The sequence below is a fragment of the Gossypium hirsutum genome, chromosome D12, assembly GCF_007990345.1.
Source record: "Gossypium hirsutum isolate 1008001.06 chromosome D12, Gossypium_hirsutum_v2.1, whole genome shotgun sequence".
NCBI lineage: Eukaryota > Viridiplantae > Streptophyta > Magnoliopsida > Malvales > Malvaceae > Gossypium > Gossypium hirsutum.
This window is the reverse complement of record NC_053448.1, coordinates 40,607,908-40,622,125: the sequence shown is the minus strand read 5'-3', so window position 1 is coordinate 40,622,125 and position 14,218 is coordinate 40,607,908. Positions and strand designations below refer to the sequence as shown.

General features: G+C 29.4%; 2 protein-coding genes across 5 annotated transcripts; both read right to left on the bottom strand.

The window, feature by feature from the left end:
- Positions 1-2,650: 2,650 nt before the first annotated feature.
- LOC121203017 (uncharacterized) lies at positions 2,651-4,706 on the bottom strand. 4 transcript variants are annotated; one of them, XM_041106709.1, is made up of 5 exons: positions 4,404-4,706; positions 4,111-4,145; positions 3,694-3,805; positions 3,430-3,521; positions 2,651-2,962 (listed from the first exon to the last, which is right to left on the bottom strand). In XM_041106709.1, exons 1-4 carry the CDS (start codon positions 4,559-4,561, stop codon positions 3,494-3,496), a joined length of 333 nt encoding a protein of 110 aa, XP_040962643.1. In that variant the 5' UTR covers positions 4,562-4,706; the 3' UTR covers positions 2,651-2,962; positions 3,430-3,493. The 4 variants fall into 4 exon arrangements, 2 of the variants coding, with proteins under 2 accessions (XP_040962643.1, XP_040962644.1); XR_005921636.1 differs by lacking the exon at positions 4,111-4,145 and having other exon boundaries at positions 4,404-4,704; XM_041106710.1 differs by lacking the exon at positions 3,430-3,521 and having other exon boundaries at positions 4,404-4,700.
- A 6,720-nt stretch (positions 4,707-11,426) lies between these two features.
- LOC107948196 (uncharacterized) lies at positions 11,427-12,795 on the bottom strand. The gene has a single exon (XM_016882666.2). It carries the CDS (start codon positions 12,442-12,444, stop codon positions 11,545-11,547), a length of 900 nt encoding a protein of 299 aa, XP_016738155.2. The 5' UTR covers positions 12,445-12,795; the 3' UTR covers positions 11,427-11,544.
- Between the last annotated feature and the right edge of the window lie 1,423 nt (positions 12,796-14,218).

Here is a 14,218-nt window from a genome sequence, read left to right as displayed (position 1 = left end):
GTCACTTATGTTTGAAATTTTATGTTTTAGTCACTTACGTTATCGTGTTGTAACATTTTAGTCACTGAGTCGTTAATTGTCGACAATGGTGTAACGGTAAGTTGATGTGGCACGTTAAATCATCATTTCAAACGAAATTTTTAGGTTAAATTCTACAATTGGTCCCTATATTTTTTCATTTTCACCAATTTAAAAATTTTCTTTTCTGTTCTTCTAACTTTTTTTTTCCATTCTCTTATGCTTCTCCTTCTATTTTCCTCCCTTCTTCATTTCTTTTAACATAGTTTTTCTATGCTTTCCATCTGTAACTAGTCCACAAGCTCACCTCACTCGAAAAAATTAAATTGTTCAAAAAAATAAAACATAGAATAACTACGTTGAAAGAAATGGAGAAGGGAGGAAAACAAAGGGAGAAACATAAGAGAATGGAAAAGAAAGAAAGTTAAAAAAAAACATAAAAGAAAAAATTAAATTGCTCCAAACGAAAAAATATAGGGACCGATTGCATAAATTAACCTAGAATTTTTGTTTGAAATGATGATTTAACGTGCCACATCAGTTTACTGTTACACCGTTAACAGAAACTAACGGCTCAGTGACTAAAATGTTACAACGTGATAACATAAGTGACTAAAACATAACATTTCAAACATAAGTGACTAAAATGTAACCTGTGCCAAACAAAAGTGACTATTTTAGTAGTTTACCCTAATTGATGCTTTGAAAATTCCATCATATCATCTTGAAATTTAAAATTTAATTTAAAGTCAAAATATATTTAAAACATTTTACAAAGGTTGAGTTCATGAAATTTAAAATGTTTCAATTAAATTCTCAAACCAATTAAATCATTCAATTATTAAAATCTTTAATAACTTTTATAAAATTTAGACAAGGGAACACGTCATCCAATAACTTAGTTTATTAAGGGCCCTTTTGGATGGACGCTCACATCAAGTGCGGTGCGTTTAGCTTTCTTTTTGTCTAACGCTACAGTATCTAATCTTATCGCCACCGTTATTTTTACACTAACAGCAAATAAACGCACCGTCCATCCAAAATGACCCTAAACAACCTGGGTGGGTCCTAGTTGACTTAGATGAGAAGGAAATATTGACATCGAATCTGATTTTACATAATTTAAAAAATATCAAATATTGGACAAATCTCTATGTATATTAATTTTGTTCCCTAGATGTCTCAAATCATGACATTTCTTTGCAATAAAAAAGTTAGATTTAATCTCTCAATTTGATAGTTTATTTTATATTAATGTATGAATTTTTTTGTTTAAATTTTTCAATTTAGTCCTTAAATTTGAATTCCGTTTAAATATAATAACGCGGTATTATAAGATTTTGAAGTTTGATGGTCTTTGTTAATAGGTTTTTATATTATTTATTAATTTATCTAATTTATATTAATTTATATAAATTGATTGGATTGATTGGTAAATACTTTCCTTTTGGTATCATTACAAGTTTATAAATTAGGGGAGAAGGATGCAACAACCATGACTCATATATTGTATTTAGAGGTTGTCAATGCAAAATATTATTTATCGAAATAATATGGAAAAAGTTTTAATTACTGAAATAATATGAATTGTGTATAAGGACTCCAAATCGACATGGTGGTTGACGATTTGAGGTGACTACGAGGTAATCATTGTGTCAGAAAGAGGCATAGGATTCTTGTAATCTCAAATCGACAACCGATATTCCGCTTTAGGTTCCCAATAGCTTGTCATGTCGAAATTTCAGAATTTGTTTTTAATTTTAAAGAGTTTAATTTTTTATAATTTTTATTTAAAAAATATGATTTTTATTTTTTAAAAAATTATAATTTTGAAAATTTTATGTTTTTATTTAAAATATGAAAAAAATAAAAAATAAAATTTATTAAAAAATTTATGTACTTTTAAAGGGTGAAAACCAAATTGAAAAAAATTGTAAATGCTGAGAGCTAAAAAAATTATTTTACCTTTGATATCATTAACTTTAAGGACAAAAAAAAGATGGAGAGGTCATGTTCTTTAAATAAAAAAATATAAGTACTCAATGTCTCAAAATTAAAAATATAACAACTAAATTTTAAATTTTAAAAAAATATAAAGACCTTTGGATATTTAAACTTACAAATGTATACAGCAAATGATGCATCAAATACAAATTCGAATAATGAAATAACGTATCAAGTAATTTAAAAACGGATTAAAAATATTTTCTTAAAAAAAAGGATTAAAATCACATATAAATGTTTTAAAAAATCGTAAAGACTAAGGGTCTGTTTGATTGGCAGTAAAATATTTTCCGTAAAATGATTTCTGGAAAGTGTTTTACTTTTCTGTAAAATGATTTACTGGAAAATATTTTCCGGTGTTTGATTGAATCTGTGTAAAATATTTTCTGCTGTTTGACAGATTTCCTGAAATTATTTTTCGGAAAAGTTGTTTTTTACATATATTAATATATATTAATAAATTTTTATATTTTAAATTATTTTTACATATATTGCAATGATTTATTTATAATAATACTCAATTATTAAGCTACAATATTGATCGTTATAAATTGAAAACAACTAATATCAAATAAATTATTTGTAATTGTGTTAAAAAACAAAAAAACAAGGATTGAATAATTATAAATTAGCTTCGAAATCACAATGAATACTAGAAATTAATAATATTATCCAAATGCATGATTAGTAGTACACCACCTATACTGAATAGATATGTGCAATATACTGAGTACCAATACATTAAGAATTAATATCAATTGAAAGCAGTTGAACAAATTTATATATATCAACTGAAAGCAAATTATTAGAATACGAAATGGCAATGTTCACATATTCTAAAGCTTCTATCAAGCTTTGGATGTGAGCTAATGGTTTCTTCAGCTGCAAAAACCCCAATCCTCCTGAGCTGAAGTTCCAAGATTTTCCTAGCTATCATGCTCTGCAGACATATATTAGCATGGTTATGGAAGTAAAGAACAGACACAGTGTGGTAAACAAGAATAATATGTAATTACATGCATGTGTGCATACACCTCTCCTTGAGTATGTATCTGTCTCAGAGAGAAAGATCTATATTGCAACTTAAACAACAAAAGAAACATAGATACGAAAAGATAGTCCTCATACATCAAATTCTAAACTTAAAAGAGTCATTGATTTACAATAAGCAATTTCAGATGTCAGAAACATCCATCTAGTATATATAATAATAGGTGGAATTCATTCTAGCACTTAAAATATTTCTTATGACATATCTTGTATTACTCATAGGCGTAACAACCATAGCACTCCTTGAATAAAGGTAACTCTTGAGGTTAAAATAGGAGAGTTGAAATTGCCACAGCAGGTAAGCATTAAGCATAAATTTGCTGCTACCCGAAAAGAAAATATTTGCTACATGTTTACCACTATAGACAAAGCCAAAATGTGAAATATATCTCCACTATAGACAAAATGTCTGCTTCATGTTCTAAAAGCACTTATCATCATCTACAGACCTGTTTTGCCATACAACAATGTATATCAATATACAATTTGCAGGAATTAGTACAATATATGTACAATATATGTACAATATATGAGAAAAAATGATCGTTTAAAACGAGAAATAAGCAAACCAATCCATGATTTGCAAAAGTAAATACTAATCAGCAAAGAGCAGTTACGAACCAACTACTATTGGTGATATGATAGCCAATGCACCGGGCTTTATCATCTCCCTCAAAGATGCCGATGCTACAATAGCAACATAGCGACCATAATCTGGTTCCTCCTTGTAGTCCTGCAGCCAGAATAATTGAATTCAACGTCACTTTCATTACTTCAATTGAAAAAAATGCACAACTTTAAACAACAGTAGATAGATGAAGTTCCTACTCTTGTGTTCAATCCTACTTCATTTGTCGAACCTCAGCAATTGAACAAAATAAAAATAAAATACTAACAAATATGCAAAAACCCCTAACAATCAAAACTGAAATTAGAAAATAACTGAAATAAAAACTCAATCAAAGAAAAAAAAAGATCAAGAAAGTAGAAAACAGAAAACCCTAGAGCTTCCAATCAAGAATGTGAGTAGAAATCTACCTTCGATGAATCGCGAGAAGAGGTGACGAACAAGGCTGTAATTTTTTAGCAAGCTAATTAGATTGTTTAAAATTAGGGGCACGATTAAACATATTAGGGAAGAAGATCTAGAAAACCTAAGACCAAAATCTATTCATGCAGAAGCATTTTGCTTGACACCTTTGCAACAAATTAACAAGATCCTTCAATATAAAACATAGAGAAGGAAAAACAGCAGAGAAAAGGAGGAAAGGCACACCTAAGAAAAAATCACGATCAACAAAAATAATAGACAGAGAAAAGAAGAACAGAACCTGTTGATAACCCAAGAAGAAGAAGCACACCGATGAGGAGGAGAGGCTGACGTTGATGGACGAAGAGGAAATGAGGAGGAAATGAAATGAGAAGGAAATGAGAGGTTGAAGTTGTGTTTTTCGGAAAATGTCTTACGGAAAAAAAATCTGTAAGACATTTTACGCAAAGAAGGGGAGATTTTCCCGTGTTTTGAAGTTGCTTTTCCAGAAAATCAATTCCTTTGGTCAATCAAACACATTAAAAGAGGGAAAATATTTTCCAGAAAATGAAATACTGCAATCAAACAGACCCTAAAAAGCAAGTAGTAAGTTTTCAAATGATTGGTATAGGCATTGTGAGCAGAGACTAGAGATTAGGAAATTCAAGTTTTAAATTACTATTTCCACCATTTGAGAGTAAAGATATTCATGGGCTAGGTTGGGTCGAGTTTGAACCAAGCTTAATTATGATATTAACATACTTTATGATTGCCTAAGCCTAACCTAAAATATGAGTCTAAAATTTTGTCCAAGTCTGTCTATATTTATAAAGACTATCCCAAGCCCATTTTAGGCCAGTCTACATTATTTTTTAATTTTTTAAAAATATTTATATTTATATTAATTTAATATTTAATACTTTTATTTTTTTATTTATTCAAAATTTTTATATAAGCATCTTAACACTATTTTAATGTTTACACTAGAGTAGTATTATATATTTAGTATATGTTTATTTTTTGATGTGTTATAATTTACATAATATAAAGTATTATAAACTTCAAATTGGGCCGGGCCAGGCTCGAGCATTGAACATTTAAGCTTGAACCCGACCCATATTTTCAACGAACATAATTTTTTGCCCAATCCCATTTTTTGGATCTAATATTTTTGCCTAAATCTTCCTAAATTTTGAGCGGGCCTTCAAGCCTAAAAGGATAATCTGACTCATGAACAGGTCTATTTGGAAGTTGAAGCTCATTTAATTTTTTTCGTCTAAAATAGATATTATTATTTGCACTTGCAGTGAATACTTTTGGTATGCATAATGGAATTCAAGCTTTAAATTACTATTTGCACCGTGTGGGAGTCCAAGCTAATTTATTTTTTTCCTTTTAAAATAGGTATTATCTATACCATTTTTGTCAATTTCGTCTTCATTCTTTAAAAGTACATAAAAAAAGTTTAATCAATTTTAAAAAATAAATTTTCACATTTTAAATAAAAATAAAAATTTTAAAAAATAAAAATCATATTTTTTAAAATAAAATTATAAAAAGATAAACTCTTTAAAATTCAAAAAAAATATTTAAAATATAAAAATATAAAAATTTCGATATGACAAGTCATCGAGAACCCAAACCAACATTTTAGTTGCCGATTTGGGATTACAAGGATTCCTTGTCTCTTTCTGACACAATCATTGCCTCATAGTTGCCCCAAATTGTTAGTTATCATGCCGATTTGGGGTTCCTATATAGAGTTCATATTATTCCGATAATTACAATTTTTTCCATATTATTCTAGTAAATAATTTTATTTTAATATTATTCTGAAAAAGAAAAAGTGGTTAGGCTATTAGCAATTAACCAAAGTATATTAAATGAATATTCTTATAGTATTTAAGTATCTGGTTGAGTTAGTGTTATGAGTTGCTTGAAAATCAACTCAACTAGAAAATGATTAAAAACTCTTTCATTTTATAAAGTAACAAATATTATTATAAAATTATTTTTTCTTTTATGTTCTTATATAAAATTTACAAAAAAAGAAACATGTCAAACTCAAAATAAAGATAGAAAAACACTCGAGCATAATAAGAACGAAACTTATGACATTATAATCTTCAAACTTTCAACATTACCATTTCAACCGAAGTCTTAATTTATTTTATATTAATTTTTTATAAATATATTTTTACATAATTTTTTTACCCATATCAGGAGATGTGCCATAACTCAGTATTCATTTAATAAAATTGAATGTATTATGAGATATAGATTATATTCTAGTTACATTCTCACCATGCACAGTTGTCATGTGTGAGTTTTGTTTGATTATGTTTCATTTCTTTGTCCATTTATACTTTTTCATTGTTTTGATTCTACTTTACAATTGCTCGAACATGTTTTGATAATGATATTCTATTGTATTTGCATTTGTAAACTCTCTTAAAGTATTGGTACATGATTATTTTGCTAAAAATACCATGGAGGCACTTATACTAATAGTCAGATTGCATTTTGCCCCCTCTACTTAAAAGATGGGCAAATTAGTCCCTCTACGTTAAATCAAATAGCAAACTGATTCTTCCAGTTAAAAATTCTATCCATTTCTATTGTTAAAACCTGCTCCCTGTACGCCAGAATGAGGTACATATGGCACGACATGTGTAATTGTCTAGTTATTCTGTTAGCCACGCCAGTTTTTAACCGCAGAAATGAATGAATTTAACAGAAAAGACTAATTTACTAATTAATCTAATGTAAAAAGACTAATTTATCAATTTTTAGATAAAGAAAATAAAATGTACTCTAACTATTAATAAAAAAAACACCTTTATAATACTTTTACCTATTAATTTCAAATATGGGTAGATTCAATGCGGTATAAAATTTAAAATATTTAACATTATATATATAGTATATGCTACAAAACTAAGGCCCGAATTGATTAGCAGCCCATCTTTTATGTCATTATAATGATAGGAGGATCTATATAAGTAGTTTTGGTTTTCATGTTTTCATGTTACTTGTGAATTGAACGAGGCGGATTGATTTTGCTTTGATTCAATCTGTACAAGATTAATTCGGAGTTTTAGAAAACCTCTGCACATTTTGAGTTTCACTCAATTTTGAGGTTGTATCATGTGAATTTCAACTTTGAATTCTTCGAGTTTGGTCATTAACGGTTTTAATTAATTGTTATTTTAGTCATTTTAGATTCAAGTTGTTAGTCACTCACTGTCAGGTAATTGGATCTATTTACATAATGATGGTTCGATTAATATGGATTCAGGATTGACAGCAACTGGAGGAGTAGGGCGCAACAACAATGGAGACTGGATATTAAACTATAATCGGTTCTTGGACAATTGTTCTATTTTTGATGCGGAGATATGGGGCCTTTTAGATGATCTTTCTCTTTTTCATGAACAAAGACGCAGGAGGGTGATAATTCAATCTAACAACTTAGAAGCGGTTAAGGTTATCCAAGACAAATCATTGGAGGCTTCTAGTTCTACTTTACTCAGGCGAACTAAATAGTTCTTGAAACATGAAAGTAAATGGTTTATAAGGCATGTTCCTAGGGAGGAGAATCAAATTATCGATCAGCTAACTAGAATAACTTCTGATTGGAAAGAAGGGCAACAAGTTTTTGTTGATCCGCCAAGAGAGATTCTAACGATGATTTGTTATTTTCTTTTTACCACAAAAAAAAAAGTTTCCATTGTTAACTTTTTATATTCAAATAAGATCAACTTGAATTTGAATTTAGATAAATTGAAATTCAAATAAGAATTCATATAATTATATCAAATAATTATTATAAGTAAAATTTAAAAAATCCCTTTATTAAATAGCATAGCAATTATCTTCTCAATCCCTCCTTTACAACCATTACTAAATTATTAAGGTGATAAAGTTTCTAGTGGGTGGGTTACTGGTACATTATTATGATTGCATCCCTGTCTTCCATAAATTCAATATCCATTTACATCTTTCTGCCTACTACTTCACAAAGGGATCAACTAACATTCAGTCCCTGAACTTGATTTTTTTTCACTTTGATCTTTAAATTTTTTATTCACATTAGTCTCAAAACTTGACATTTTTTTTCAATTTAATCCATAAACTTGAGGTATGATGATAAAGCACTCTAATTTTGTGCCATGGCATCACTTAATAATTTATAATTGTTTGCTAATTTTTAATTTATCTTTTCTGTTTTTTTAGATTTTGTATAAAAATTTTAAAATTTGTAGTGATGACGTGCTACAATCTCAAAGCATCATGTCATCACACTTTAAACCGAATCCAAATTTAGGAGCTAAATCGAGAAACGTTATCAACATCCGAAACTAATGCAAACAAAAAAAGGACCAAATTAAATAAAATTGAAAAACTAAGGAACTAAATGTTGATTATCTCATTATTTATGAATGTATAAATTTCCCTAATAATTTATAGCAAGCTAGAACCACTTTGCCTTCAACAATTCCTGCTTGTAGGAATATAAAGATAGAGGCATATCCTACATTGACTACATAGTTTTCAAGTATTTCCCAACATTCTAACATAAGAATTTTGAGTTGGAAAGCAATTGGGGTTTGTCATTTCTCTATTATTTTATAGTAAAATAACAAATAATCCATTAACCAACCTTCTTCATCATGTGGTTTTGGTTAAGCATAGTTGTTGTTCCAACTTAAGTTTACTTTGCAATATATATATACATGTAAAAACTAGACCACATCAACATCACATTATCAAATATTAGCAGAATCCAATTTCTAAATTCATGTGCTAAAATGGATAAAAGAATGCAAATACCAAATTAAACCCTAGTTGTCGAATTCAAAAACTAAAAATTATATTAACCCTATCATTAATATACATTTAATCATCAGTCACAAAATTAATTTTTCGTATTTAACACGCGAATCTTACACATTTGAATGCTGATGACCAATGTATTGAATGCTTTACTTGTTTTACGTTTGGCAAAGTATTATTTTTAACATGTCCTTGTATATGAGTTAGTTATAAACTTATTTCACTTGCTAATTTTTATCCACTTACATAACTTGTTTTTAGTAAAAAAGAATGATATTTTTTTACTTTGAAGAAGTCTTATATTTTACCAGAGTTTTACTTGTCCTTTTTAATTTTAAGTTTAAATTTAGATTAACTAATTTCAATACTTACATAATAATTAAGCTTTTCTTTGTGTTAATTTTCATTAAATAATCAAACAAGGCATTATTTTACATTTGCAACAAATGATACGGATGCCGGAATGAGAAAACTATATATAGATTCTCTAAAAAAAAATTATATACAAAGTAGTACATCTGTCTATGGGCCGAGCCGGGTCTTGATGAAATTTTAGGCCTGGGCCTGGCCCGGCTTCAAAAATAGGCTTAAAATTTTGCTCAAGCTCAACTTGAATAAAATGCTAAACCCGGGCCCGACCAGTATTAATTATATATATTTTAAAATATAATACATCAAAAATACTAAAAACATTAAAATAAATGTTCCCAACAAATTGAAAATAAATTTTAAAAAATCTTTACACATAAATAAACGTAACATAGATGCAACTTAACAAGAAAATACATCTAAAATATAGCAAAATTAATAATAAAATAATAGTTATATAATATTCAAACAATAGCAACAAAATTTAGGCCCAAATTAATAATAAAAGTTGTTGAGAACCATTCCAATACAACAAAATTTGTGTTTAATATAAAAGGCATGGTGGATTAAGTTTACTGGTCATATATAACACCAATCATTGTTCTTTCTACCCTTTTCTTTTTATTCCATGAATATATAATAATTAATAAATTAATTATTGTTGATCGAGTATTAGCTCGATTGGTATGGGGCATTGTTGTCAATGCAGGAGGACGTGAGTTTGAGTGCGTTAAAGTGCATAATCCTCCTATTTATGAGTTGAGGAGGGGCTCTGAGTAGGTCTAAGCATTATGTCAAAAAATATATTTTTATAATTTATTTATTGATAACATAAATTGTAATTTTGAACAATCTTATTATAATTTCTGATCATATCTGCTCTTTTTGATATAATGCCTAGAACTACCCATCACCCCTTCCCAACCCATAAATTGGAGAAAAATATACTTCAACACACTTAAATCTACGTCTTCCTACATTGATATGAATGTACATGCCGATTCGGCAACATAAATTATAATTAATAAAACTTGAGGGAAAAAAAATCTTGCACCAACCGCCAGCTTTTGCAGGCTCATGGCGAAAAATTAAGTCAAAATATTTTAATTATTTTTTGTCTTTTCCCCCATCGATTAGCATTAAGATAATAAAAATTTAGAGCCAAAAACATTATACTGATTATAATTAATTAATACATTCAAAAGTTACAAGCCAAAATGGCCAAACTAGCCGTCCTACCAAAACATGGCCTTGGGTGGGGTTGGCCAGATTTGTTGTGATTATAGAAGGTTAAAATTTTTATTAAGTCCCTGTATTACGCGTAAATTGTAAATGTAGTCCTTATCCTTTAATTTGTTTTTTTTTATAATTTCCGTACTATTCAAATTTTAAAATTTTAGTCTTGATCTTATTCTAGTCTTTAAACTCATTGAGTTATGTTATTTTCAAGATCTGATATGGCAAATATATCATCGCTTGTGTAATCTTATGTCAACTTGTTATTTTCGCATATTACTTATGGAATAATCAGGTATTGGATTTAATGATTGTTGTTTATATCGAGGCTGAAATTTTGAAATGCGAAAAGTGTGGATGATAAGAATGATCCAATTGGAGAACATGAACTTAAATCTATACAACTTTATGTATAGTACAAAACTAATAGAAAATTTTACCTAATATTGTTTGGGTCTATTGATCAATTAAAGAGGTATAAAGACTAAAATTGACAAAATTAAAATATTTGGATTAAATCTCTAATTTACATAAAGTATAGAGAGTAATAGCAAAATTTGAGGTAGGGTTTAAATACTAATGGAATAGCAATTGGTCGGTTATCAGTTTTATACTTTAGTCTATTAATTTACCTAATCAAATCGAACTAATATCGGTCGATCGATTTTTACTTACTTTTAATTTCCTCAATTTTATTCATTAAATACATTCGAATAAATAACAAGAGAAAATTCAATCAATTAAATCAAAGCATTTCAAGAAACAATGAGATTTAATATCAAGAAATTTTGCATAATCACAATTCGAAAACTGCAAATAAAATTTTCTTTTCCTTTTTGAAGAACCCTAAAAACAAAAAGTAAATTCGTTGGACCAATATGTATTGAGTGCAATGATAAGGTACATTATATTTTCAAAAGAACTTAATTTCAAACTTCGAAAACAACATTGTTAATAAAAATAATCACGACTCATAAACGGTAAATCGAGTAATGTTGGGTCTAAGGAACAAAATCATGCTCAAGTGTTGGTTGTGTTCTAATCATTGATGCACAAGGCATTTTATGATCACCCCTAACCCAAAATGTATCCAATGCCACCGATGTATCAGATTCCTTCTCCATTTTTGTGATCTCGATTTTCCTCCACTTTAACATCACCACCATCCCCATTGAAACCAACACAATTATCCCCACAATTCCAATCCCAAACCCTATCACCCACCATTTCCAAGCCCTTCCTTCCTTTTCCTCCGTCACCGCCGGCATCTCCGCCACAACGCAAAAATGCCCGGCTTTTTTGACCTTGCAAACATTATCGTTGGTCCAATTCTTGAATTCAACTGACCCGTCCGGTTCAAATCCTACGCACTTAAGCAGTGTGGTGTTTTTATCCCCAGCCTTTAAATAAGGGAAATGAATCGAAATCAGTTCGCCTTCAACACTCAACGTCAAATTCCCATCCATTATCATGGTTAAATCGGAGTAATCGTAAACATCGAAACCGATAACCGGAGAAACTAATGAATAACCAGGAACATTGTAGTACATGGAGGACCAATTCCCTAAATTATCATAAACTATAGCTAATCTTTTCACGTATGGCAATGTTTTAACATTAGGTGGGATCTTAACATATATGGAATCGGTTCCTCTAGTCCATAAACTCCCACTACGTAACCTCTTAACGGAAACTTCCATGCCGGTGAAATTAGAAGGGAGATTAACTTTATGCTCAGCACCTGTATGATGATTTGCCAATGTGAGATTCGCGTAGTGACGAAACAGAGCTTTTAAAGCTTGTGGATCATAGCTATCGGCTGAGCCACCAACGATCGACGAAGAAATATTAACAATGATGACGATGATGATGATGATGAACCAGCTTGTATCAGACCCCATCAAGATTTTTACTTTACCCCATCAAGGTTTTTGACACGATGCAAATGAATCCCCGAAAAAGGAAACCATCAAAGGAGAGTGAAAAAAATATCAAAAATGGGGCAAAAACAAAGTGGAGCTATCAGCTATGGCGTTGTATATGGATTTGTTTGCATGAAAATGAAAAAGGGTTTCTTCAGTTTCGATTGAAATAGTGATTTTTTGGTGTGTTCTTTGTGATTAAAAGGGGAAATTTTGAAGATAAGAGAGAAAAGTTGGATGTGAAAGATAGTGGTGGCAACGAGGGAGATGGAAATATGTACTAAACACACACACACACACACACACACACTTCATTCCAAATTTAGCTTTTGGTTATTTTTAGGCAAATAGACTTTGGAAGTTCGTCTTCCTCACCTTTTAGTTACCGATACCATGGCTTTATTTTATTTTATTTGGGATAAACTAAAATTTAGTCCTTGAATTTGTTAATTTTTTCATTTTGGTTCTTGAACTTTATTTTGATCCACATTTGTCTTGGAACTTATCAATATTTTTTTTCCAATTTATTGAACTAGGATTTCATTAAGGTGTGATGATGCAAGTGCCACACTCTAATATTGTATTATGTCATCAGCTACAAGTTTTAAAATTTTATATAAAATAAAAAATACTAAAATAATATAATTATTTAAATTTTTTAGATTTAAAACAAAATTCAAGTGTTTGTGCCACATCATCATACCTTAACGGAATCTAAGTTTAAGAATCCAATTGGAAAAAGCTGTTAAAGATTTAAGACTAATATGGACTAAAAAATAATAATTTTTAGGGACCAAAGTGGGAAAAGATACCAAGTTCAGGACTAACTGTTACTTTATTCCTTTTTATTTTCGGGCTATTTCATTATTTGGAGTTGAACTATACTAATTTTTATACTTTGGTACTTGAACTATGATTTTCGTCTCATTTACCCCAAAAATCATCGACATCCAATATGAATGTGCCATGTCATGTTTTTATTATAATTTTGCTAATATTATAGTGTTACGTCATTATATCGACCAAAATTGGAAAAAAGTTGTCAAATTCTGTACAAAAAAGTTTAGGGATTAAGTTGAGAATAGTTGTAAAGTTTAAGGATTAAATGTTTTTTAATCCTTAATAGTTTTGCAAGACATGAGGATTAAGATTAAGCGTTGCAAATGAAACAGTGACAAGTGGCAAGTACCATTTACTTGGTCAATTCACACGCGTTATTAAAGCGGTGCACCGGCAGTGCACTTCGGTTTTATTTATTTTATTGGGTAAATTGCACCCGGAATCACTAAATTATTAGAAAATTTATATTTTGGTTACTTAACTATTCAAATTTCATTATTTTTCACCAAGCTGTTAAGTTTTTTCTTAAGTCTAGCTAGTGAATTCCAAGCGACGATTTAACGATCGGTATGGTAGATCAATACCAATCAACGAGTATAAGAACATACCTTAGATCCAAACCGATTTGACATCCAATGTCAGAGATTGAAGAAGAAAGCTATTTGGATTTTAGTTCACATATTCATAACGTTTAAAGTTGTTTCATGAAAAAACTAAACTACAAAAGAGAAGGGGAAGAAAAGCTTTTGATTGGTATAGGCAGTGTGAATAGAGGCAATACAACCACCAGTCTAATAGCCTGATGACTTAAACGAATCCCTTCGAATAGTTTAATAACATTTTGTAACTTTTTAAAGTTAAGTAACCAAAATGTCACTAATAGTTTAGTGACATTAGGTGTAGTTTACCCTAT